General features: G+C 38.6%; 2 protein-coding genes and 1 long non-coding RNA gene across 7 annotated transcripts; 2 read left to right on the forward strand and 1 right to left on the reverse strand.

Moving 5' to 3' along the window:
• Positions 1 to 219: 219 nt before the first annotated feature.
• On the forward strand, positions 220 to 9,671 carry slc37a2 (solute carrier family 37 member 2). Its single transcript, XM_044042026.1, has 18 exons — positions 220 to 741; positions 1,966 to 2,047; positions 2,261 to 2,351; positions 2,895 to 2,973; positions 3,056 to 3,191; positions 4,145 to 4,221; positions 5,535 to 5,701; positions 6,178 to 6,215; positions 6,328 to 6,474; positions 6,812 to 6,902; positions 7,048 to 7,110; positions 7,302 to 7,387; positions 7,868 to 7,916; positions 8,224 to 8,297; positions 8,422 to 8,500; positions 9,046 to 9,143; positions 9,247 to 9,311; positions 9,409 to 9,671. Exons 1-18 carry the CDS (start codon positions 683 to 685, stop codon positions 9,422 to 9,424), a joined length of 1,497 nt encoding a protein of 498 aa, XP_043897961.1. The 5' UTR covers positions 220 to 682; the 3' UTR covers positions 9,425 to 9,671.
• Positions 9,672 to 11,982: 2,311 nt separating this feature from the next.
• On the reverse strand, positions 11,983 to 25,580 carry pou2f3 (POU class 2 homeobox 3). 4 transcript variants are annotated; one of them, XM_044043078.1, is made up of 14 exons: positions 25,417 to 25,580; positions 25,143 to 25,199; positions 21,813 to 21,905; positions 19,349 to 19,377; positions 17,467 to 17,568; positions 16,557 to 16,662; positions 16,051 to 16,139; positions 15,792 to 15,968; positions 15,559 to 15,700; positions 15,346 to 15,479; positions 14,795 to 14,959; positions 13,725 to 13,767; positions 13,421 to 13,535; positions 11,983 to 12,507 (listed from the first exon to the last, which is right to left on the reverse strand). In XM_044043078.1, the coding sequence occupies exons 2-14, from the start codon at positions 25,189 to 25,191 to the stop codon at positions 12,465 to 12,467; spliced, it is 1,287 nt and encodes a 428-aa protein (XP_043899013.1). In that variant the 5' UTR covers positions 25,192 to 25,199; positions 25,417 to 25,580; the 3' UTR covers positions 11,983 to 12,464. The 4 variants fall into 4 exon arrangements, with proteins under 4 accessions (XP_043899013.1, XP_043899014.1, XP_043899012.1 ...); XM_044043079.1 differs by lacking the exon at positions 25,417 to 25,580 and having other exon boundaries at positions 17,485 to 17,568; positions 25,143 to 25,313; XM_044043077.1 differs by lacking the exon at positions 25,417 to 25,580 and having other exon boundaries at positions 25,143 to 25,313.
• On the forward strand, positions 13,795 to 20,038 carry LOC122780220. Of its 2 annotated transcripts, XR_006361669.1 has the most exons (5): positions 13,795 to 14,310; positions 15,544 to 15,745; positions 15,836 to 16,122; positions 16,550 to 16,720; positions 19,945 to 20,038. It is a non-coding gene; the product is annotated as an uncharacterized LOC122780220 (long non-coding RNA). The 2 variants fall into 2 exon arrangements; XR_006361668.1 differs by lacking the exon at positions 13,795 to 14,310 and having other exon boundaries at positions 15,414 to 15,745.
• Positions 25,581 to 27,082: the final 1,502 nt, after the last annotated feature.

Raw genomic sequence — 27,082 nt, forward strand, 5'->3', positions numbered from 1 at the left:
AAGTCAGAATAAATAAATAAATAGTTAAAACAGATAAATAAATAAAAAGTAATAAAATAACACAGAATAACTGGAAATGCAATCCACCTGTTGTATACAAACAAATTGTATATACATACAAATACATAATTTATTTGACATCTTTTTGGGGGGGCTGCAGTACCGTGACTGACCACTAGTGTTTATTATCTGTCAGTGCGAGTATCCAGCGCTTTCCACGTTCCAGCTGTATCCGGTTTGTCGTCACTTCGTGGGGAGGTCACGTGGCTAACCGGGACGCTCCGTCTGGAAAAAATCGACAGGAATAATCACATTTTTTTCTAATAATAATAATTATTATTGTCTATTCATAACAGACGCCTCTTTTTCGGATGCGGAGGCAGGCTGACTCCCCACCTTGGTGCATATAAACCCAGCGGAACACGATGGAGACCCGGCGAGAGTTCACGGACTTTAGCTTTCAACGCGAAGCTAAACCGCTGTTGATTTATTTTTTTAGCACCTAGCATTCATTACGTAACCTTTACTCTTAACTGCTAAATCAGTTCGTAATAACAAACGGTCGCTTTTATTCTCCAGTTCGACTTGAACTGTGCTCTTCGTGGACAATGTCTGGGACCAAACTGTGGTAGTTGTTGTTTTTGTTGAAAGTTTGTTCTTTTATTTATTTTTATACTCAAAAATGAAATCTCCCCTGGCTCCCGGCATTCGACTCATCACCTCGTTCTCTCGAGATGGTTGGTAAGTTTCCACCGTCGACGATTCATCCCCACAAACAGTCTTTACCTTAACAAGTCTGTTATCTCTGTGCTGTAAATGTTTAAGCTCGTCCACGTCGATAAACAAACAGCCATTCTGTGCATTTCTAATGGGCTTTCAGGCACTCATTCATCCTGTTATTTCTCAGTATCTATCATTAAACTCGTTATTATTTATTTTTATCTTGGTTGCACAGATGGACTCAGTTTTGACAAATCTCATTTAAAAAAACATGTAATTGTTAGAGCTTTCTCTAAAAATTCAACAAAACAGTTGATCTTAAGGAAATCAATAAGTTCAGAATTTAAGGAATTTGCTGCCACTTCAGCTACTTTATTTTTAATAATAATCATTTTAGCCTGTAATATAATATTCTGAATATGTAGAAAAATATGTATATTTTATCTTACCATTGTCTAACCATTGTAACAAAAACAACAAATGTCAGATGCAGAGATACTTTTCATATACAATCACATATTTTAAATCTCCTGTGAATTGATAACAGGAACTTAAAATATACAACAATTGCTCAAGGCTTTATCAATCATCCTAATTCATCATTTCTATTTAGTTTCCTCTGACTTGCAAGTAGGACAATATGTATCCTTCAAAGTGATTATGTCAATATGTACATACATGTAGTTTGTGTTATTATGCATGTGAAGCTTCATTAAACTGAATGGCTTCAGATTGATTTATTTAGTCTGCCTATAGTCTGATTTCAAAGATACTGAGTTGATTATGCGTTAACGACAGGTGTACACATTTGACAAACATGGTTGTCCAATCCAAACCCAAACCGATTACATTTGACACGTGGACCTTTACACTTGTTGTTTCTCCTGTAGTCGGTTGAATTCCAGCACTCTGTTGCAAAATACCCGAGGGAAACTTAATGTACTCGTGTACTTTAGATCAGTGAGTGGTTCGTGTTAATTGAAAGTCTTTCTCACAGTGTCATGACATGTCTTAAGACTGTGTGAAAAAAAACAAAAAAAAACTCAAAAACACTGAAGAGTGAAACAACAGAAGAGTCAGAGAAGCCTGAGGCTTGTGTCGCGTCATCAGGAAGTTCATTATGAAGTTTATTGTTTTCTTGTTATGAGTTAGAAGCGCTACAACTGTTATTAATGCTACTATAAATTCATACTCACGTGATACGACTTTTGCCGTCACATCTTCATTCCACTCTTATTTCTGCAGGTATCGCAGTTTCATCCTCTTACTCACGTTCCTCTTCTACACAGCCTACCATCTGTCGCGGAAACCTATCAGCATTGTCAAGGTGAGCGAGGCTTTGCTTTAGTTGGAGTTTTAAACAGAACGGAATACACAGGAGGGAAATGAATGTGCTTGTCATGGATAACTGAAGATGATCTTTCATATTTCTGATATTAAAAGCTCTTCATAATGTCTTAAGATGCCCAAAATATTGGTAGTAAATTATGAATATTGTAGCACATGTTCTTATTCAATGTTTTTTTCCTCTGATACTCAGAGTGAGCTGCACAGAAACTGCTCCACAGTCATTCGACCCGTGGACCTTAACATAACCAACAATGCTACCTGGTGTGATTGGGCTCCTTTTGGTAAGACCAGTACCTGATACCTGATATTCTGATGAGCAGAGAGCGTGGACAGGTCCTGGAGGATTGACAGTGATAAAATATGCTTTGTGAAAGCATGTATTGGTAGCAAACATAGTTGCTGTGAGATTTCACCTGCTTAAATAGACCTGAAGATGGAAATAGTTGTTCATTTATATTATTACCTTAAAACCACTCAATTCCATGCCTACATTGGATTAGACTGAAATACTATCAGCCCCATTTAGACACGTGTACATGACACACAACGTCTCAAGCTTTAAATAAGTTTGTAAACTGAGGCTCACACCCCTATACTGTGACCCATTTTGTATTTATTAATAGCTCTAAAAGAAAAGTCCCAAATCCAATATATCACCTTCTGTGTCCACATTGCTATTGATGATCATTGTGGCTCTTAATTCAGGGCCAGACTCTCCCATCACTGCAGACGAGGGCTTTATTTTATAGCACAGTTGAGTTTTCAGTGTTGCTGCTCGGCAAACTGGAGAAAACTAATATATTTTATCTGTGTTTTGTCTCTAGACCAAGACAACTATCACACACTGTTTGGGATCTTGGATAATTGTTTCCTGGTTGCCTATGCCGTCGGCATGTTCTTCAGGTCTGTATGTGCTGAGGTTCATTTTTCTAGTGTTCTGATTTTTGTGTGGCGTCAATTTGAACAGTCGTTCATGCATTCACAGTGGGATATTTGGAGAGCGGCTCCCTCTGCGGTACTACCTGAGTGTTGGGATGCTGCTGAGTGGATTGTTCACAGCTCTGTTTGGCCTTGGGTTCTACTGGAATATTCACTCTTTAGGTTACTACGCCGTCATCCAGGTAAACGTGCAGTCCTTCATGTATTATTCTTGTACCCTGGTTGAATTTCCCTCAGGATCAATAAAGTATCTATCTGGTTGGTCATGAATAGTCGGGAGTGTGAGTTTCGCATGTCAGAAAGAGCCTCAGCGTAGGAATGACTTCAGGTTTACACATCCTATTATTGTTAATGTGCGTAATGTAACAACCAAATCTTATCCGTATTATAATAGGGAAACACTGAAATGAGATGAGGTGTTGGTTGCTTTCACTTCATTAAATGTTAAACCATATCAACACACACAAGCAAGGTTACTCAACTCTACAGGAAGTGAACAAAGGTCCATTGTATGGTTTAGTATAGTTTGAATGCTGACATTGTCAGAGGAGTTTTGTTTGACTTTTATGTCCTGACTCGTAGAAAACGCACTCACTGAGATCCTGAGATCCTCACTGAGTGCACTGCTTCTGTTATTTCATGATGGGAATGAGAAGAAACACGTTTTTTCCCCTGTGTTGTAACTAAATATAAAGCTAATGACCATTTTCCTGTTTACTCACTTAGTCTCTGAAATGTCAGAAATAAGCAGAAAATTCCCCCGTGTTTCACAGAATGTGATGTGATGTCAAAAACCACCTGTTGCATTCATTGATCCACGACTCTTTTCCCTGAATACAGGTGTGATCACTGTGAGCTCTGTGGGTCAGTACACAACTCATTTATCATCCACTCGCTTTGCAAATGTAGAGATCTCACGGTGGCTTAGTAGGCCCTTTCTCACATATTATCACATGACTCAGCTGCATCACATGACTGCAGACATGAGTGTGGGCTTATAAAGGCTTGGTGAGAGAATGTTAACAAACACTGCTCACTGTGTCTCCTCCCCATCCTCTTTTTATCTGTCCATGTTTGTGAGGCTTTGTCTCTGTGATTTAAACCCCGCTGTTTTCTGTGTGCTTCACTCCTGCAGGTGCTGAACGGACTGGTGCAGACCACCGGGTGGCCGGCAGTAGTGGCTTGTGTTGGCAACTGGTTTGGAAAGGGGAAGTGAGTAGATGCTGAGTGGATGCTTAGCAGACGTGCTGACCGTACAGTTTTAGACACTTTTTTTTGTTGCTGAGTGACAAACACATGCATGTTTGTCACGTTTGGAAAAACAGCAGGAAATCTATCTTTTACTCATCTCAGAGCAGGACACAAATATTTGTGAAAGCCTAAAAAGGGGTTCATCTGCTTCATAATAACAGCTTCAAACCCATCCAGGTTAAATAAAACACACCTTCATGTTGGCAGTGTTTTAAGAAGTAACTGCAATCCCAAATAAAAAACATATTGCAGGGGTGAAGTTGCCAGATTTTCCAAAACTACTGAAATGAGAAGCTACTTATACTCTGCTTTACACTAGATTCATGCATGAAAACCTACACATACTGTATGTAACTGTCCCACTGTCTGTTTTATTTTTATGGACAGTTAGCCAGTTTGATTAATTTAAGTGTGTCAGCAACAGGCGGCGATTCAAAGTGTGTCTTTGGAGAATTATTTTATAATTTATGATTTATTTCCGCCTGTTGTCTTGGTAGGTTGATATTATAAGAATGAAATTACACTCAGGGAAACAAAAACATAGGAACATGAGCACTCACAGAAATACAAAGGTTACATAAAGAGGAAATACATACACATACAATCATACTCACATACATGTTATAGAAAATATAAAGTGCATTGTCGCATTATTGCTTGCACATGACGAGAGGAGACAATAAAGCAACAGTAACAGACTAAAAAACACGATACATGTTCAAGTGTTTCCTTAATTCCACTTTAAAGACTTAAGAACTTGTTAATCTGGTTCTTAAACAACACCTCCAAACATGACAACACCTGACTTAGTCTGTCCTGGGAGATCCAAACACTCATGGAACATTTGAACCATTAGCACAAACAAAGAAATCACGTGTGGATCAGTGACACAAACTTATGTCAACTTATAGGTCAAAGCCCCACATGACTCTCTCTGTGTTTCTGAGAATAGTAGTGTTTTGTTTTTCGTGTCTCCAGGAGACATTCCACTGCTGCACACTCCAAGTAATTAGTTTTATGTCAAGACAGACAGACGGAGGCGAGGGTTAGGGTGTATACACATCAACAATCCCTTTGTCAGGCCATGTTTTCAGATGAAAGACACTGCATACAAACAGTATTACATTGTTTCTGTTCATGAAGAGCAAAAAAGAGGCAGCGAAGTTACACACGGCGGCTTAATCCAAACCACATGATCCATGGTTGTAGAAACCACAGCAATGCCTTTGATTCTCACGTGCGTACCTTTTGTGTGCTTGTGTCGTGATCGTCAGGCGTGGGTTCATCATGGGTGTGTGGAACTCCCACACCTCTGTGGGGAACATCTTAGGCTCGCTCATCGCGGGAGTCTTTGTCTCCTCGGAGTGGGGGATGTCGTTCATCGTGCCGGGGCTCATCATCGCCTCGACGGGGATCCTCTGCTTCTTCTTCCTGGTCGAGAGTCAGTTTCATAACAGACACACGCACACACGCACATAGAGCTGAAACGATTAATCGATTATGAAAATAATGGTACGTTTCAGCTTTACACGCACACATCATTTTTGTTGTTTTAACTTTAAAGGCTGAGGGCTAGTTTGGTCATTAAGGTGTGTTCATTCTTTCATTGATGTATATAAATAATAAAACGCCACACACAGTCAGTGAGGGTTTTAATGCCAGCAGTGACAGAAAGAACAAAAAAGCAGCAACTTTAATCTTAAACTTTATACTTTAATATTGGCCCAAAAGACAAAATTATTGATGCTGTTGTTTTTATTTTTGAATAATACATTGTTTTATTTATCTCTGTGGATTTGTTAAATATAAAACTGCCAAGATTATTGGCCTGTAATTCTCATTTAAATGATTTATATTTGTTTCAGCCAAACCTGTAATGTTAACTGATGATTGCGTGTGTTTTCCTCTCTCGTGCAGAACCTGAAGACGTGAACTGCACTCCTCCTCAGCATCACGTGAGTTACACCAGAAAACCCTTATTCTTATAACTGCTGCGTTAACTGCTGGAGCTCATGCGCATGTGTTCATTCATTTGTGTGTGTGTGTGTGTGTGTGTGCGCACATCAGAGCCACCAAGACAGTGGTGAAGTAGAACCTCTCTTGCAGAACTCGGCCCGAAACACAAACATCAACGGTTCCATCTCGAGTGAGACGCCGGCGATCGTCGAGGACCACACGGAGGCCATCAGCTTCTGTGAGGCTCTCAGTATACCTGTGAGTAAAAGCTCTTCATTTAGATGTTTTTATGTGTAGTTTGTGGTGCAGAATAGCTCAACTTGGTTAATGGGAGGCACCTGGTGGTAGCATAAGGAATTACACCATCATAACATAAACTGTTGTGATGGTTAAATGTGGCATTAGTAAACATCTCATCTAAGTTAAATTCAGAAGAACTGATCAATTTAAATTCTTATTAGCGATCAGTGCTGTCACTCAGATGTCATTTTGTCTCCCAGGTCCAGATCATTTAATTTAATACTTTAATACTTGAATGCCGCCTCCAGTACATGGTTGACTTGTGTCTGCCATGATGTTGTTGTGTGTCACACAGGGCGTGGTGGAGTTTTCTCTCTGTCTGCTGTTTGCTAAGCTGGTCAGCTACACCTTCCTGTTCTGGCTTCCACTTTACATTTCAAATGTTGGTCAGTGTTTAAGGTTTTTTTTTATGTTCAATCAAATAATACCACAATCAAACATGTGCTGTACTTATTTATCCTCATCGTTTTAAAGTCATGTGTGAAGTTTATTATTATTATTAATGAGCAGTTTGTGTTTTTCCATTTTCAGCACATTTTGAAGCCAAACAGGCAGGAGACATGTCCACGCTGTTTGATGTGGGAGGGATTGTGGGTAAGCAATTAATATATACACGATTGTAATGGTTTCAAATGCCAAAATGAAACTTTAGCACACACTCAGTGCATGTAACGTGATTCAGCACGATGATAACAAATATGTCATTAACCTGCTGTCAATCAAACGGAGTCTGATGGTCCCTGGATGTTAGGATTCCTGTGATCATGAATGTTCTGTGTGTACAGGAGGCATCACAGCGGGCCTCGTGTCTGACTACACTGGAGGAAGAGCGGCAACCTGCTGCGTCATGTTGCTCACTGCTGCCCCCATGGTGAGTTTCAACTCCTATTGTTATTCAGAATCAGAATCAGAACACTTTTATTCTCCCAAAGGAAATTGTTTTGTTACAGTTGCTCCATATCAGACTCAGTAAGTACCAGAAAGAGCACATAAGTTAAAAATTTAAAAAAATTATATTAAAATTAAATAAAAATAGCACAAAACCCTTGTTTAAAACAAGAATGACAAAAATGTACAACATGTGCAGGATAGACATTATCAATATGATAATTAATAAATGAACCAAATACATCTACAGATGGGAGTTGTAGTCTGATGGCCACAGGCAGGAATGATTTCCTGTGCCCTTCAGTGGTGCATCTTGGTGGCTCCAGTTCTATTGTTCTTATTAGTATTATAGTTATTATTATTATTATTGTTGTTATTATTACATGGCACTGATTCACCTCTTTTCTGAGTAGTCGTTATTGCAGAAACATTGTGAGTGTGTGATGTTCTGTTCCTGTTACAGCTTTTCCTCTATAACTTCATTGGACAGAGGAGCCTTGCTACTACAGTTGGTAAGAAAAATATCTTCTTTGTTTGTGTTCATGAGGTCGACATGGTTGGTTTTACTGTAGAAACGAAGCTGAAGTTCAAAGATGGGGCTTAAATATGGAGATGGAAAAACGTTTAACAGTTTCATTATCAGGACGTCACACTTCAAACCAAATCTTCAGAAAGAAAACGCAGATTTGTTACATCACACGGGGAAAAGCCACAAATAATGAGGCCATTTTAGCGACATCATCGAGGATGTGGGTCATGATTCAGAATCCTGTGGACCACGGTAATGAAGTGGACCCACTTTACTTTTTTTTAACACAGGGATGCTGTTGTTGTGCGGAGGTCTGGTGAACGGACCGTACGCCCTCATCACCACTGCTGTGTCTGCTGACCTGGTGAGACCTGAAGCATCATGGGAAACACTCACTATGACCATCAACCATCTGTTACCATCCTTTTTGTTTTTTAGTTTACTGCAATGTTTTCATTTACCTGAAGTTTTTTTATTCATTGTAACAGGGAACACATGAGAGTCTGAGAGGAAACTCCAGGGCTTTGTCGACCGTAACAGCCATTATTGATGGCACCGGTTCAGTCGGTAAGAACGGTCTGACACCGTGTGCTGTGATCAGCATCAAACAGCTTTTTTTATAATGTTATTACTTCCTTTGTATTTATAAAGTAATCTGATCCAGATTTAAACTGTCAGCATATTTATATATTTATACCATTCAGTCTATTTTGTCCATGTACAAGTCTTTGTGTTTAGAGTGAGTGTAGTGCAGAGGTCTCACAGCCTATTCAAGCAATTCCATTAATATGAAGTATTTTTTGTAGATTTTGTCAACTATTTTTCACTCCATGTAAAAGAAAAACACTCTGATTTTGAAGTTCTATGGAAATCATGACCAATATCTTTATTGCTCTTTTATATAAGTTGTTTTTTTCCCCACCTGACCACACAGGACATTCAGTGACCCCTTGGGTCATGCGAGTTTGAGTCATAGTTTGACATAGTTTCCATGCTTCAAAAGTATCGTCTACTTTTAGATTTGAAACATCACTTTGGCTTTTTGCCTGGTTTGAATGTGCAAACGTTTGATTCCACACGTCAGTCCAGAGTTGACGTTGTGTTTTGTGCAGGAGCTGCGTTGGGTCCTCTGTTAGCTGGACTGATTTCTCCCACAGGCTGGAACAACGTCTTCTACATGCTCATCTGTTCTGATATCCTGGCCTGTTTGGTGAGAAGCATCAGACTCATGATGATGATGATGATGATGTTGATGTTGATGTTGTAGCAGCAGCAGCAGCATCTGAACTGACACACTGATCATTTGTCTTCAGTTTTTGTCCAGACTGGTTTATAAGGAAGCTCAAGGCTGGTGTGGACGTCTTCACAGAGGGAGAGGGTCAGTGTCGCCACATATTCTTTATTATAATATGAATAATAATATATCTACTGTCATACTCAACAGTTTTTAAGAACTAAACCAATTTTTATTGCAGGTTCAAAGAAATCTGAGTGACTCACAGAAGCAAAGTAGGAACAAAAACACACAGAAGACGAGGGAAACGATCGTGACGCTGACCTCAGCGAAGCCTTTAGCGGACGATACGAGGCACTGACCACACGATGGAAGCCTTCCTTTTAATGTAAAACAGCCTGAAATGTGTCTTTGTGGAGACACAGTTTGTTTTTTTATGACCACTCATTACTAATTCTAACTTGTTTGTTCATATTCTTTTATCATTAAAGTGTATATACGGTGCCTTTTTTTAATTTAGCACCTTTTTCTGTCTTTTTGGTGACTGTGTCCTCAGAACACTCAGGTAAATTATCAGTGTGTTTAACGACACTAACACTCCCTGTGGACACAGACCACGTATACAACACTTGTATTTAAATAGAATAACTTTATGTAATAACTTAAAATACTTGAACGACAATCCTTATAGCAGCCGACAGCTTTTGTAGAATCTTGGATTTGATTTTAACCCCTAAGTCACCAGTGCTCACTTTAACACGGCACTTTAATGACTTCAAATGACCTGAATATTCGCGGTTTTAATGAAAAGCTGTGGTGTTTTTGAATGTAAGGATCTGAACTACTTTCAAAACACAGACATGCAGCAAATCCTGAGGGTTTTATTTATTGTCAGCCTGACATCAGAACATGAAAAAAACCCCATCAAAGTCAGGGCACACGTCTTCTGTTTAAGGTCAGTAAATACAAGTCATTATTATGAAATTCCCTGGACAAAATACAAATGATTCGCTGAGGGAAGGACATTGTTTCTTCTGTCAGCATGTGGGAAATTCCACTTTATTCTTCACTTCAAACCTGTACAGTATTTATTGTGATATTAAAGAAGGTGAACATTAAAAGTGGTCGCTTTGATTTGGCAAACGAAGAGTTCAGAGTTCAGTTTCACTCCAAAATAATAAAATAAAAACATACAAAGGGACGCTTTTAAACAGAAATTCATTCAAACAAAAGCAACTAAACAACAAACGGGAGTTCTGTGTTGAACCAGTAGAGGGCAGTGTTTCACAGTGAAGTGTGAAGGTGAATATTGTTGCCCGTCAATCCCATAAAAAACAGCAAACCCACAAAAATGAACCTGTGTTACTTGTAAGCAAAGCACTGCATATGAAAAAGTGTTTTCACCTGAACCTGATCTTTGATACACAATCCTGTTCCCGGAAAACAGTCACCACAACAGACGGAGACTTTATTTCCCTTTGAGAAAAGTCTGCTTTACATGTTTTACATGGAATTACGGAAGAGGATCAGAGCCACGTGGGAATTTCTTTTCCATCATCATTGTTTGCAAATAGATTCTTTACATGTGGCTTTAATCCTCTTCCATAGAAAATATCCTGAGCTTTTTTTTTAAAAAAAGAGAAACTCTATTAGTGACTTTCATCATCATCATCATCAGTAAGTGCAGGAAAGCTGCAACATGACAGGATATCCAAGAACATAGAAGAAGAATAAAAAAAAAAAACAACTGGAAAATTACAACTGCTGAATGACGTTTGTTTTTCCACTTCCATAATCTGGAATCTCTGCAGTGACAAACTGCAGCACGTTTAGATGGATTAGTGGATTAGTGTCTAAAACTTTCCTTTAGATTAAAGAGATGATTTAGCAGTTACAGCACAGAATTAAAACAAATGCATTAAAGTCAACTTTCAGGAAGCTGAACTTTTCTCAACATTAGACTTCAAGTTGCGAAATAACCAGATTTAGAATTTTAGGAGAAATTGTATCTTCAATTATATTCATTAATTCATTTTAAAATGTGAAAGGTGAACAGCTGGAGTGTTCACGCTGGACACAAACAACCATTCACTCTCAAATTCACACCAAAGGCCAATTTAGAGAATGGACAAAACCCAAACACACACACGAGAGGAGAACGCAAATCTTTTTGCTGCAAGGCAACAGTGTTAGACACTGCTCCACCGTCAGTCCCATTATGTATGTATATATATATATATATATATATATATATATATATATATATATATATATATATATATACGGAGGACCTAACGTAAACAAATCTAAACCACGAGTGAACACATGAAAAAACATCTGCAGTCAGATATCATGAGAGGAAATGGACGGCCATAAATAAACCATGATAAACTTGAAGCTGTGGGCCGTGATTGGTCCGCGGGCCGGACCTTGGACACACATCTCAAAATTCAAGGTGAAAAAATTTTGATTTAACGTCCAGGACACAAATGGTGAAGTCATGGATTCAGTTAATACTCGACAAATCAGCCTCGACATGACGACGACTTGTCTGTCTATTATCAACATTTAGAGCAGGTTTTTGTCCCCACCACCTGGACACTGAGACCTGAACACGTGAACTGAACTAAGGCCAAACATGAAGGACAGAGAGGAAACACAAGGAGTTTAAAGCTCAGAAAAACAAAAGCTAAGCTGCTTCTTCAGGACTGTGTTGATGTAGTTTGATCAAAATATGAAGGTTCAAAGAAGTGTCACAATATACAGCCTGACTCACTGGTTCACTGTCATCAGAGCTAAAATAAGTCTGCTAATAAAGCACCTTCAAAGAACTAAAACGATGAAATTAAAAGACCTGTGACTGCATATTTATTTAGACAGGCGAGCAGTACGCAGCTTTGAGTGAAACTAATACAACAACACTAGAATAATACAAACATTAAAAAAAAACAGTATAAAGGAATCACAATCTTATAGAATCTACATGTGAATCCTTCAGCAGATGAACTGTGAGTGTGGAGAATTGTTTATGATGCTTCTCTATCATCATCATCATCATCATCATCATCATCATGGTGCTTTTTCCGTGAGTTCTTCTTCATATTTGCGGCTGAATTAAGTAGAGGAAAGAGTCACGTGAGCAGAAATCAAACAGCTCGGGGCTGTTTCTTCTCTCTCTCTCTCTCTCTCTGTGCTGACGTTTTAAACCTGTGGTTGTTTTCCCCGTTCATAACAGGGCGGAAAAAACAAAAAAACAAACAAAAAAAAGAAGCTTCATGGGACAGAGTACCTGTTCTATCAGTGATGATATGCAGCAGGATTCCAAGTGCGGTACCAGGAGCTGAGGAGCCAGAGGGAGAGAAACAGGATTATTAACATGGACAAACAAACGCTCAGTAACTCTTCTGTAGCCTTGAGTTGTGTCTGTCAGCTTTAATATGGAAAATGCTGCTTTTTTCCAATGAAGCAAAAAGATCTCAGACTGCAGTGAGTTCACGTCGTGTCAGGGTTAGTTAAGTTTCCCGCTCATGTTTGTAGTGAAGATGTTTTGCTGACCTGACCTTGGTTGTAGATGGAGCTCCAGAGCTCCAGAGCTCTGGAACTGTTCTCTCATGTAATGACACGTTTGTTTTCTTTAGCGCGAGTTGAACTTCCAGATTTCAGACTGTACAGCACTTTGTTGTCTTAACTGTGCTTTATAAATAAAGTTGGATTGGATTTTTGAACTGGAACACAAGCGTGATGACATTTCTCTGTGTTCTGGCCTCAATTTTAAAATCCTTTCTTTCTCACCTACAAATACATTAACCCTTGGTAAATTCCTTATATGGACATCCTGGGCGTGTCTGTGTTTGTTTTTAAGTCACATATTCAGGCTTTTTTAATCTTCTGTGTTGTTGAGTCAAAGTTATGATTCATTTTATATCGCATTTTTAGTAGTTGATATAAAGTCGTGATAAAAACGACTTTGAACTGTGACATATTTCCACATTTCAATCTGATTTTAAACATTTTGACATTTTACTTTTCTTGCTCTTGTGTTTTTATCATATATATATTTTTTATAGTTTGTGTTGAAAATATAATAATATAATACTCTTATTTCAAGAATGACACTGATCCTCTCGTCTCGCTTTAATTAAACACAACAACAACAACATTGTCCCAGTCCTTGAACTCCATGGTGTACTGACAATAAATATGACAGAGAGAGATGAGTCTGCAGGGGGCGCTGTGGTGTGAGTGTCTCTTACCTGGGTGTGTTGTAGGAAGTGGGATTAGCCTGAGACATCAGAGACACAGAGACATTGGACAGACTGTTAGGAGACGCTTCACGGCTCACGCTGTTCGGGGACGAGTTTGACGAAACTGGAAGGAAATATATGAAAATATGAAAATATGACTTGACTTTGAACAGAGTGTAAGTCACTTCATGTTGTCATTCACAGTGAGAACAAGTGAATCATAACCAGGTTACAATCATAACCAGGTTGCAATCATAACCAGGTTACAATCATAACCAGGTTGCAATCATAACCAGGTTACAATCATACTTGCCTCCGCCTGAAGTCAGAGGGCTGTAGGATCTGGAGGCTGGTGCCTGCAAACATGAGAAACATGGATGAAGTTTCTAGAGTTTTGGGCCTAAAACAACACAGTTTATTGTGTCACTGTTTGTGTGATTGTGTGTCAGTGTTACAGCGCCTCATACAGTCCAGACACGTGTACTACAGTGTTCAGAGTCATTTTTGTGAGGTTTTGTGAGGATGGAGACGTTGACATGTTTACGGAGAACTTTTTAAAGAATGAAAGAAAAGAAAGGGGTTGTATTGTATTGTAGTGGTTTCCGTGTGAATATAAAGACCTAAAGCTCCTGTGAGGATCTTCTATCTTGACCTCTGAGCATCTCACTTTACTAACGCTGCATAAATGTTCGTGGGCAGCATGAAAACAAGACAGAGAAACACACAGAGAGTCGTAGATGGATGGAAATCATCCATCACTGTCTGACCAAACTCAGGAACCACTGGTCTGTCTTCAGTTGTTTAACCAGTCCTCTCTCTCTCTGTTCTCTTCATAGTCTTCTGGCTCGACCAAGGACGGCAAGACAGACAGGAAACTACACTGAATAACCACCAGGGGGGTAAGTGTTGATGACGTGTGACACAAGCACAGCAGCAAAAGTGAAAGTGAATGCTGAGAGTGAACAGGACAAGAAATGACTACACTGGAGGGACAGCTCATGTTGCACAGTATGGAAATAAAGTCAAGGTTGAGATGTTTTGGTCACGTGCAGAGGACAGACAGGGATTATATTAGACAGAGGACGAGCAGAGGACAGACAGGGATTATATTAGACAGAGGACGTTGACGATGGAGCTGAATGGAAGTTTCAGGTCTCTCACTTTTGTAAATCATGTTCCCGTTTAGATGGAAATACAGTAGATGTTAAAGTACGGCACATTTGAGTGGACACCAGTGTGATTGACAGCTGGTGTCGTCCAATAGGAGTGGTTCCAGGTGAAAACAGGAACTAGGATTCTAACGTGTTTTCTTGATTTGACACTTGATGACTTGTCTTTGTTGTAATTGTAAAGCGTGTGAGATCTGTTTGGAGGTGTGCTCACCATCCTGGAGTTAAAGTGATGTGACTTGACGGGTAAACTGGTCACTGGGGAGTAGATCCTCTTCTCCTTCTGACGCCGATTACAGAACCAAACCCGAACCACCTCTTTCTCCATGGACAGCTGCTCAGAGATCAGCGTGATCTCCTCAGAGTTTGGCTTTGGGTTCTGAGGGCAAAAGAAAAAAGAACATGAATGAATGAACATATGGAAACATGACGTTTGGAAATGTTACAACAGTGAGATATAAGACATTAAAGGTCCAGTATGTAACACGTACAGGTGTGTTTGTGTACGAGCACTTTCAAACAAAGTCGTTTGGTTGTTGTCGGCTTAAGTCGAGGAGACAAAGGACAAATTAGACAGAGTGTGTGTGTGTGTGTGTGTCTTTCATTTATTAAAAGGCCACTTGCAGAGCTGCAGTCTCACCACTAGATGTCACTCATTCTTACACACTAACATATTAGAGCTAGACTCTGCTTCTGTAAATAATACATTTGTAAACTAAAACTAAAACCCATCATGGAATGTCAAATAAATGTTGATAAACTCACGTCGAGGAAGCGTTTCTCCAGCGTCAGCTTGATGTTGGTTTCGATGCTCGTCCTCTTTTTCCTCTTGCGGCCGTATCCCTCCATCAGCGGCGGCAGAGAGGACGAGTTACTCATCGAGTCGGACGGCGAGTTCTCTGAAGTGAAAACACATTCAGATTTACATTTATCTTACAAACTGTTGTCTGTTGTTGTCTGAAGGTGACGGAGTCGTACCTGCGTCACTCAGCCATTTCTCCAGCAGAGGCTTGAGCTTGCACATGTTCTTGAAGCTGAGGTTGAGAGCCTCAAAGCGAGAGATGGTCGTCTGGCTGAAGTCGTTCCCGTACAGTTTCCCCATGGCAAGGCCCACGTCTCCCTGTGATGAGTAACACGGACAGATGTTTCTCCACAACTGTGACAGGTGAGTATTTTACACCTGAGTGACCTCTGACCCCTCCTCCGTTTACCTGAGTGAAGCCCAGTTTGATGCGTCTCTGTTTGAATGCTTTAGCGAACTGTTCCAGCTCCTCCAGGTCGCTGGGCTCCTCCTGTGACGGCACTGACATGTGTTTGGGCATCTGCAGGTGAGACATGTCCATGTGCGTCTCCATGGACGGTCCTGCCAGACCTGAGCGGCTCATGGCCTGGATCAGAACAAACGGCTCTTAGATAAACTGAGGTCACTTTACACACAGCACAGGAGAGGAAGTGGTTTCATGGTTTTACCTGTGGAGTCAGAGCCAGGCCAGGCTGATGCTGGAGAAGACCACTTGGACTGTGGCTGGGGAGAGAGAGAAGGTTCTGCTGCAGGACAGCTGCAAACAAACACACTTATCAACTCTCTGTTTGCTGAATAAACCTACCTACCTACCAAACCCATCTATCAAAAGCAAATGAAAAGGGATTAAAAGAAAGAAAATAGTATAATACAGTATAATATAATAAGAGTACTATAATAAGAAGTAATACTAGAGTCATCTTTAACACGTTCATGTTTACATTACTGCATCATAATGGTTTACCCTGTATTTGCTGATCTATAATCATTCATTTATTATAACTGACATAGCATTCATTTTTCCATATAAGACCCTATAAGAATCTAAGATGCCATATGTGTTGTCCATTTATAAATAAGAAACAACAATGGAAAGATAATATGGTTTGAAATGTGTCACATTTTCCACTAAAATCAGTCACTCGTGTGTTTAATGTGCTTTTTCAGTGTGCACCTTGGTGTCCGGTGGGACTCTGTGAGAGCAGGAACGAGGAGGGAGCCGGCAGGTGAGACGGTGGCATCAGAACCAGCTGCTGCATCGTGTGGAGCGAGGTCAACTCCTGGAGAGAGAGACACACACAAAGAATGAGTCGACCGAGCTTCAAAACCACAGCAGCGGTGAGAAACACTTCATGTACGTGCTTATTCAATGTTTGCAGCAGCAAAGACAGAACAGTACAAAATGTGTTTGTTTATTATTAGAGGTATTCATTTGTAAGTAGAATTTTACTTACATAGCTGATAAAGATGAATTTTTGATCAACATAAATTATATTTTATTGATAATTAACTTTGTAGTAGAACTAAAGTTTGAATAGAATCTAATACCACTGCAAAATATAACTGCCACTTATTTATTTATTCATTTATTTGATAGATACTGAAATATTCAAAGGTAACTTGTTTAAAAATGTACTCAGAGTAAAAGTTACTTAGTTACTTTTGTAACAAGGTTGGTGTTCTTTTGTTTACGGTGCGTAAATTATTGTTAGATTTTCAAAAGTAAAATTACAAATTTCAAAAATGACTTTAAAAAGTACATGAACCTACTCAGTTACTGTAATGCAAGTAAGTAAATGTTTCTGCTTATTTCTATTTCAGTCTGATACTTGATGACTTAGCTCCTCCCTCCGGACGTCACTGCGTTGCTTATATGATAAAAAACAACAACGACAACTCTAGAATAGAGGTTTACTAACTTTCAGCATATTTTTTGGAAATGCAACACACAAACTTTAAGTTTAATAAAAAGCTATCCTCTTGAGCTTGGATGTTACATTTCTATCACTTCAGGTGACAGCAGACAGTTCACCTGTGTCTAACATTCAGTCAGTGGTATCTGGTCGAGTGTTGCTGGGTCTTACCCCAGGCATCTGACCTACAGGCACTGCAGAGCTCTGAGTCAGGTGACATGTCTTCAGTGTGGAGGTTAAATGAGGTGAATCGTTGATGTTCTCTGTCTTTATCTAAAAAAACAAACACAGGAGACTGACATGAATGTGTGAGCAGACTCATGAAGCCATGTGTGCGTGCACAGTTCGAGCAAACGCCTTCATATTTGTGCGTCTCAGCGTGAAATGCACACACACACACACAAGCACAAGACTGTGACTCGAGTTTGATCAGTGAACGCTGCTCAAAGAGTGACGGACTCTGTTGTGACACTTTTCCTCCCCTTGGGCAAGCCATCATGCAAATGTCCTCCCCCATCTCAGGCCCGCAGAGCCGCGGCACTTCCTGAAGGCCATGAGCGCTCAAGCAAATGTACTTCCCTGCCAAAAAGCGTGTTTGGAGAAGTATCCAAATAGCTGCAAACTATTTGATGTGTTCTGTGGAGCGGTGGCAGTGTGGGGAGAGCGGGTGGTTTTGTCCTGAGGATGTTAGTCGTCGACGAGTCGGTTTGAACGTTATGTCTCGGATAAAAGTACATTTGTACCATCATATCTGCGTGTGTGCCTCTGGGCTGTTTATGTTTCAACCAAGCGTCGCTGTCGAGTCTGCCAAAGAATACACACTCTTTAAAAAAGTCTTTAGGACTTATGTTACCGCAGACTCGCCAAATGACACTTGTTACATTAACTTGATACTCGTCACAGTTAGAGTGGAAAAAACCAACACTGGCTGCTTTTTTCCATTACTATGTTAAAACATAAACATATCCTTTTATTCAATAATCGGATTTTCTTTTCATTTTCACCAACTATATCATTGAATGTGTTTGACTGAGCTCAGCATCACATACACAAAAACACGGCGATCAAACACTTTTCAACGTAAACCTGGAGAAATACATATTAACAGTGTCTAAAAAAACTTCATAAAATAAAATTTCCATGTGATTTTAAAGACACTGTTTTTCAGACACGCTTTTAGTTGACTGATACCTTGGTGATAGTATTTTTTGGTACTTTTATATTTGAATGTAATTCATATCATGTATTTAAGATACGACATGTTATGTTACTTAAATTGTCTTATTATGCACTTTTATTGTAAAGCACTTTGTGATCTGTGTTATCTGTGAAAGGTGCTTTAGAAACAAAGTTTGCTCACTAACTTACTCGCCACGGAGAAAAATCCTGCTCATGTGAGTTTGTTTATTCTTGTCTAACTTGTATTGCTCTTTCTGTCAACAGCTGAGTAAACTTGTTAAGAAATGAAAATATGTATAATTATGATATCATTATATAGATTTTTTAAATGAAAAACAATGCATGTTTTTCTCTCTGCTGTGGCCAGATACCACTTTAAACACAGTCACTGTATCACATGTTCATTTATTACCTCGTTTCATTTGCAAATACTTGGAATATAATCCCAACAAATCCATCCTAATTATTTCTGTCAGTAAAAATGTTGTAAAATCATCGTGGGAAGGAAAAGATGAACAGTTTCACGTCTGAGAGTAAAATATCTCCCTCTTTACTTTGACTTTGTATAAATCCATCTCTATAAATGAATCCTCAACAAATACACAATTTTCTCCTGTTTGAGTAACATTTGCCAAAATCTACAATGTCCTGCTATTTAAAGACTATTATCACTATATTATATTATTTATTTAGGTTCACCTGATGCTTTGCTTAAAAATGTTAAACAAATCAATCCAACCACTGCTGCTGCTGCTGCTGCTGCTGCTGCTGCTGCTGCTGCTGTTGTTGTTGTTTTTCACAGAAACTCCATTCATAAAATCCACATTCATATTCAATTTGAACACAGGAAGTGTTTATGAACTCATATACTCACTTGTCGACTGAAGTTGATGCTGTTTTGCTCTAAATTTCAAAGAAGAAAAGGAAAAAGGAAAAGTATTAAAACCGTGAACATGTCATATAAAGTCTGTGAGTATTCAACATTATCACGTTTCACATCAGTGAAACATCATTCAGGTTGAAAATAATCTTCGGAAATCCATTTTTTGTCCATATCTTTAACGCAGTCCCAACAAATAACACGTTAGTTTAAACTAAACCAAATCAAACACAACAAAAACAACAGAACTGTCACCTTACTCCCTAAATATTGATATCTATAGAGCGATTTATCTCAATATAAACCAAAGATTTCATTAATCGTGAACATTGTTACACAAAAAAGAAAGAGGCTGACAAACTGAAACAAAGTTCCTTTGAATTAAAATGAGTAAGTTTGTCTTCTTAAAGCTGTATTGATAGAACTTAATTTATTTGAGTTTTACCAGCTGAAGTCACATCATATGTTTGTCGATCATTTTCTTTTTTCAGTGTATTAAAATGATTAATAATAATGTTATAATAGAAGTGTTTATTCTTTACTTTACTCTGCTGATTTTTCTTTTACTGTTGTTGTTGTTGTGTTTCTAGATGACAGTGAGGCAGAAGAGTTCAGACGTCTGCTGGATAAAGCTCACATCATTTGAATGTCAAATGGGACCAGTGTGTGTGTGTGTGTGTGTCTGTGTGTGGTGTGTGTTTGTGTGTGTGTGTGAGGGAGAGAGAGAGAGAGAGAGAGAGAGAGGCAGGAGAGCGAGGAGCTGCTGGAGACACTGCAAAATACACACACACCACCCACCCCCTCTCACCCCATCACCACCCTTCCCTGGTAAGCTTTTAACCCCCAGCGCACACACACACACACACACACGCACACACCGGCTTCACAGCCCAAAAGTCCAGTATGAAAATGACCAAGACATGCAAATCAGCTGAATGCAGGGAGACTGAATTTGATCTGTGTCTGCACACACTCACACAGACACGGTGAGCTGTCTCACACCCACTAAAAGTCCATTTTTAGTCTGTGGGACTGAAAATGTATCTCAATTTCATACAGTTTATGTTGTTTACCATAATATAAAACTGTCAAAAATACAAATTTTGGAGTTATTTAAAACCCTTTTTGGCTTTTAATTTCTAGAGTTTCTTATCCTTTTTTCATGCACATTGTTATGCCAGGTTGTGCATTTTCTTTTTTTTACAAGGTGAACTAAAATACTCACACTAACACACCTACGGACTGTACATCAACTCATTCATTTTATTCTTTTTCACTGTTTTTAGCTGAGGGTAAATACACCGTGAGGACTGAAGGTGTTTAAGTGAGATTTAAGTCAAAATAAACTACAGTGTGTGTTCAGGATAATTAATGTCCCACAAGGGATATAAGGGGATACGAGGGGAGTGAGTGTGACTCTGTGATTGATTTGGCTTCATGGACTCAGCAGGATCTTTGCAGGGGATTTAATGATTGATTGATTGATTGATTTGAAGCAAGATAATTGATCAATCATGCAGTTTTAACCCTTAAAAGAAGTTACGTTAACACACCTCGAGCACCAAAATGCCAAAAAATTGCTGAGTTTTTGTCAATGATCCACCATCATTTTACACAATAAATGAATTATTTTCTATATACTTCATGCAAACTGTATTATTTTCTGTTTGATTATTTTTAAACCAACATCAGTCCTCATCATACATATCAAACATTAATGATTTTTTTTAAGTTTTTATGTCACGATGCATCAAATATAGTAATTTGAATGAGTTTAAATGGGGACATTTTTGTCCGTAGGTGTGTTCGTGTGAGTATTTTAGTTCACCTTGTTTACAATAGACTAAAAATAAGAAAATGCACAACCTGGCATACATTTTTAAAGAATAAGCATGAAACAAAGGATAAAATATACTAGAAATTAAACCACAAAAATGTGTCTATAGGTGTGTGTTTAAGGGTTAATTGTTATTGATGTTTGTTTTCTGAGATCTTCTGATTTAACATGATTTGTTCATCAGTGGAAACCTTACAAAACCTCACATGTACTTCAGTGAGTTTAGTTGAACATTTTTAAACTACAGCTCGTGCAGAACTTCTTCTGTTTTTGGTATTTTTGTCCATTTTTCTGTCTTTGTTGTGTATCTTTGTGCGGAAAGTGGCATTTTTTTTAGCAACATATCTGTCGCTAATTCTGACAATAATCTCTTGCATTTCTTATCCAAACAACATCATAGTTGGCTCTGCACACAGTGGCGCCCTCAGTAAATCATCTGCCAAGTTTGAAGCCTGTCGAGTTTGTTTTCCCTGCAGTTCTGGCTGTTAGAGAAGTTTTTATGGCACTCACTGCACACTGCATTAGTTCAGGAAAGATACCAAATAAGTCAAAAGTGGCTAAAAGTAAGTTTTTCTCTGGGCTCCTGCCAGCTGTGGGTGGGTGGTGGAAATGATCACTTGCCAAATGCTTCAGCCATTGTTGCCTTCATGAGAGAATAGGCTCTAATACAGTACGTGCCTTCTGAGCAGTACTTCTCTCCAACACCGCAGTGACCTTAGAGAGTGGCACAAAGCGACAGAGTCAGCCTGGTCAGTTTGGAGAAGTACAATTAAAAAACAGAAGAAAACAACAAGTTTAAGGGCCACTTCAACCCCCCTGAACAAATATACACTTTTTACTGTTATTTGATCATCAGAGAGTGGATCTGAGTATCATGCCCACAAAAAAAGTAAGAAAATTGACAGAAAGTCGACATCAAAGTCTCTTCCCTCAAAGACAATAAAAGTCCCGCACTGCTCTTCACCGTGTTTCTGTCAATTATAACAAGTTTTATGAGTAAAATATCTGAATTTTTCAAATTAAATAAACCCAGCAGCATCATAATGATTTTTAAGTTTATTCTTCATTTGACCAAGTGACAAAAAAACAGGAACCAGGACAGATAGGAAGGAGGTTTAGATGCTCACTCTCAGAACCAACTCCTAAAGACTTAAATTAGGTGCAAAATAAAAAAACAACAGAACTTCTCTGCATTTACCTTTACATATTTACAAAAACATGTGGTACAGATCTTCACTGGAGTGCAGCTATTTTAAGACTAAATGAGTAAGTAATGTTTATTTCTATTTGACATTTGCAACAATCTGAGCTGAACCAGGTTCTCAACAAACAACACAAATACAAATTAAAAACAACAAAATAAAGGTAAAGATATCTTTCTATTAATTCAAGGATCGGGATCAAAGGCATCAAAGTCCTGAGTCCTTTGGTGAATTCCCCCCGTCTGTCCATCTATTCTATCCGTCTGTCAATCACACGACTGTCCAACAGGTCACTTGTCAGGCTCGACACTTGTCAGGTGACGTCTTACTCAGGACATAATTATTATTTATGTCTAAAGGCAGTTAGTCTTTGGTCATAGAGAGAAGATCAAAGACGCTGAGTCAGCTGATGCCTGAGATACAGGTTCTGCACTACTGTAGTAATGGAGTCAGGAACGTCCGTCTGTCCACGTCGGCTTGACAGGTGTCAAAGTCATCAAAGGCAAAGTTCCTTTGATGACTTTGAACATGATTAAAAGGTTGAAAGTGAAACATGACTGATTCCCACTGTCATCAAACAGTGTGAAAGACAAGAAGGACAAGAGAAGAAGACAGTGTCACAATAAGCCGCTAAGTAAAGCCGCTAATAAGTTCTACAAAAACATCAATGTGTAGATTCCTCTGATGTAAAACACCACAGATGAAAACCCTTTAACACCGAATTTGAATCACTGTAATTGTGCGACGGTTTGTGCTATCGGAAAAATTGCAACGGTTTCTGAAAGCTGAGAAGTTGCATGTCAAAGCCGCCGTGTGGTTATTACGGTAATTTCACTCACGCTTTCGCAGGAAGCCGGAGTCTCGACATTCTCGACATTTTCTGACCCTTTTTGTGGTTAAAATAAGCAAAAAAAGACGGACATTTTGAGGTTAATTCAAAAAATGTCCATCTGTCAATCGCATTCAAACTTGTCACGAGACAGACTGCGGTCACGGCACCAGTGTGTGCACAACTGTGAAGTATCGTTAAACGTCCGCAGGCCGAAACACAGTTGTGCCAAACTGCAAATAGAGAGAACACACCTATTACATGCCTATTTTTTCTGCTTCCTGTTTGAAATGACTTACTCAAAATAAATGAAAATAAATGGTCACATTTACAGGCTCTGTGTGTAACAAAGCTAAAACGTGTGAGATTATTACAGAAACGTCAGAATAAGATATGTGTTACTGTGTCAGAGTTAATTCATCTGGAACACAGTTAGTTAGTGAAATACACAGTTTTAACACAGGTCTAGTTTTCAAAGTTCTATTCATACTACTTTATTTGTCCCAGGGGATACAACACTTTATATTTTATATCTCTAAGAGACAAACAGAATAGAAATTGTAAGACAAATGTTCTTGTTGTTGATAATAATCCAAAAAAACATGTTCTTAAACAATTTCTTATTGAGCCAATAAATGACACACTGCTGGTAATTATGTTCATGTTATTCATGTACTGCATTTACTGCTCTCCATTCACCTCCACTGTGTTTACATGAACATTTACATGCAGTTTAAATTTAAGTCTGTCAACAAATTTATAAAATAAATTCCTCCTAAAAACAAACAAACGTGTGCAGCTGTGGCAGGACTAGTGTTTGACAAAAACGCACACACGCACATGCACACGCACACGCACACACACAACTGTTGTCTGAATAAAAGTTCTTCTTTTTTCTGTTGCTGGTTCCTTGTTTTTAGTTTGTGACTGCACGGCCGTCGCCGTCGTCCTCGGCCGCTTAACAGCAAGCATTTCTCAGCAAACAGCCTGAGGGGCATCCTGGTGCATCAACCAACTGCCACAGTATCTCACACACACACACACACACACAAATCTAGAAACTAGACTAAACTAAAATGCTACTTGTTTAGCTTTAATCTTTCTGTAATCTGGACATTATCATGCCTTCATTCATTGTATATAATGTCCAGAACTTTTTCTTGACTATTGTCCTATTTTTTCTGTTTGTCTGTCTTAACTGTTTTTTGCTGCCGTAACAAGTGGATTTGATAAACACACTGCAATAAAATAAAGCATGTACTGACTTGAATTCAGTGTATTTATCTAATCACACCATTTTTGTTGGACTTATTTACTTATTAATTCTTAAGATACATGAGATAATTTGACTTGTTTCAAGGTATTTTTTGTGCCATTTTCTTGCTTGAAATGAGTAATTTTCCCCTAATAGTGGTGATATTTTTCAGTGAGTTTATCTTATCTTGTATGTGGATACATAAACACAAAGTTTAAAAGGAGCTTCTGTCACAACCTGGTGTGAAATACACCAAGATCAATGAGGAGTGACTGAAAAACGTACAAATATCATATTAAAACATGATTAAAAAATGGGTTAATTTCCTAATTTTATGTTTTTTTTCCACCTTTTTAAACGTCATTAATGACATACAAATAACTTTTTTCAACAGATCAAACAAAAACCAACAACCAGGTTACCTTGTTACCTGTGCGTTAGAACAAACCTAAATGTGACATAAACTGTTGTATTTGTTAACATCAGCTGTCTGATGTGTGTGAGCTCCACATGGTTTCACTGAGCGGTGTTTCTGTTGCAGTCGGTGCCAATATAAATGAATTGTGCTCTACTTCAAATAAACAAACAAACAAACAAACAAAACAGCTGTGACAGGATAAACAACACTCGTCCCGCCGCGTTCAAAGATGAGAAATGATCCTTACCTGCCTGCTCGGCTGCAGCCTCCGACTGTTCCACTGAGTCTGCGCTCATCTTAATATCTGTAATGATAAATACAGATGATTTTCCTACAGCAGAGCAACTTTTACCGGGACAATGAAGCACTCAGTAACACTCAGGAAAATGATCTTGAGTGTATTCTAATGCGCCCTCCCCTCCACACTACCACACACACACTCTGTGTCATCCCTGCTTATAATATTCATCAGCAGGGCAGATATTCCTGTGTCATTAAACAGTGATGCTGAGTTTACTCACCTCAGGTACAGGTGTGTCCGTGCTGCTCCACCTCTCCTCGTTTTTACTCTAAAAGAAGGTCCACTTCAGAAGAAGGATGAAACAGTTTGAACAATCCTCAGCTGCTCGCCGGCATTTTCCTAAGTGGAGGAACGTTCACCTCTGCAGTGACACCCTGCACCGCCTGATGGGCTCATTTGCATACGCCTGTGTGTGTGTGTGTGTGTGTGTGTGTGTGTGTGTGTGTGTGTGTCCTATCCAGCTTCACACTGTTTGCATAAAACAAAAATGGGGGTATATAGTATTTTACAGAGTGTGTGTGTGCTGGAAAAGTGAATGGAGTCAGACTCAGAAGACTTTGAATAACAAGACGGTGATTGTATTGATTTGTGTTGTGCTGAAAAAAAAGGTGAATTTTCACACGTTTGTTTGTGGATTTTTTTAAATGTCAGCTTTTATTTTGACAGAGTAAGCTGTGAAGACAAAATTATCTTTGGTTAAGAGGTCAAATATAAGTGACCACATTGTTTCACTTAAATCCTTAAAGGTTTTTTTTAAACTTTCTTATTTATCCTTTATTTAGCCAGGAAGAGATCTCTTCTTCTGAACGAGACAATTTCAGATATAAAACTCACAGCAGAATATAAACGTTAAAAGGAGGTCATTAAAAGAGAGTAAAAAAGAGAGATAGAATAAAGTTCCAAGATCCTGAATCGTTATTGATGCCAATCTGAACCCCTCAAATAGGTTCTTTCTTTCAGATTCACTTATGACTCAAGGTGTTGAGTAAAAATGATCTCAGCACAAAACATGGACCGTTTTAATTTCACTAACTTTGTCATTAATCCTGCAAACAGAGAAACCGCCTGAAGTCAGTACAGCAGCAGTTTAAGAGGCTTTTTCTGTTGTTTTCACTCTTACATAAAGTAAACAGTCCATTATTCCCACACCTGAAATGTGTTACTGAAACATGATAAACAATTAGAATAATATTTACTCTATTAATGTTGGCAGCTGCTGTTTAGGGCTTATTTTACTCAGTTGTGTTTTATCTCGATGGCTGTTTTATTAGTAACAAGTATCAAATTATTATAATCTTAGATTATAGTAAAGAATTCTGGGACTATGACAGGAAAACCTGTTTTTCTGCTCTCTACAAATAATCTGAATAAAGCAGGTTTCCAACACATCTATAGAAGCAAATCATGCCATAGATCATAACATTAAAACAAAATTAGTTTCACAATATTATGCAACAGAAACTGTTCAGGAGGAGAGTTTGTTAGTTTGTTATAAGAACACATATTCATGAATAAACTAATGTATGTTTACAGTCCACAGGTCAAAGGTCGCTCTGTGCTCAGTGGAGATGTGGAGTCTTTGCCTCTGGCTGCTCTCTTCACTTTTCAAATAAAATAAGAAAATAAATCAAATGTCATCAGTGTGATGTGGGAGAAGTTGAGAATGAAATGTTTTATATTCCATTGTATCATGGATGTCAGATACAAGCATTTTTGTAAAATCTATATACTGTAGAAGGAGCTCATTTTGTGTAAATACCTTCCAACAACCTTTATGTTTGACTCAATGTGTTTGCTCTTATGTTTTTGAAGACCATGAAGATCTGACAACAACGTAAATAATGTGTCTTGTATGCTGTACTTTGCATTTGAGTAATAGTTTCTGC

The sequence above is a fragment of the Solea senegalensis genome, linkage group LG13, assembly GCF_019176455.1.
Source record: "Solea senegalensis isolate Sse05_10M linkage group LG13, IFAPA_SoseM_1, whole genome shotgun sequence".
In the NCBI taxonomy this organism is placed as follows: domain Eukaryota; kingdom Metazoa; phylum Chordata; class Actinopteri; order Pleuronectiformes; family Soleidae; genus Solea; species Solea senegalensis.

What these genes read in the sequence shown, in the direction of transcription:
- slc37a2 (XM_044042026.1), top strand. Translation starts at nt 683, where the DNA reads ATGAAATCTCCCCTGGCTCCCGGCATTCGACTCATCACCTCGTTCTCT. An exon ending in TCGTTCTCTCGAGATGGTTG is followed by an intron (nt 742 to 1,965) that starts GTAAGTTTCCAC and finishes TTATTTCTGCAG; the next exon opens with GTATCGCAGTTTCATCCTCT. An exon ending in AACTGGTTTGGAAAGGGGAA is followed by an intron (nt 4,222 to 5,534) that starts GTGAGTAGATGC and finishes CGTGATCGTCAG; the next exon opens with GCGTGGGTTCATCATGGGTG.
- pou2f3 (XM_044043078.1), bottom strand. Translation starts at nt 25,191, where the DNA reads ATGAGCGCAGACTCAGTGGAACAGTCGGAGGCTGCAGCCGAGCAGGCA. An exon ending in GAGTCCCACCGGACACCAAG is followed by an intron (nt 16,140 to 16,556) that starts GTGCACACTGAA and finishes GTTTGTTTGCAG; the next exon opens with CTGTCCTGCAGCAGAACCTT. An exon ending in GAAATGGCTGAGTGACGCAG is followed by an intron (nt 15,480 to 15,558) that starts GTACGACTCCGT and finishes TTTTCACTTCAG; the next exon opens with AGAACTCGCCGTCCGACTCG.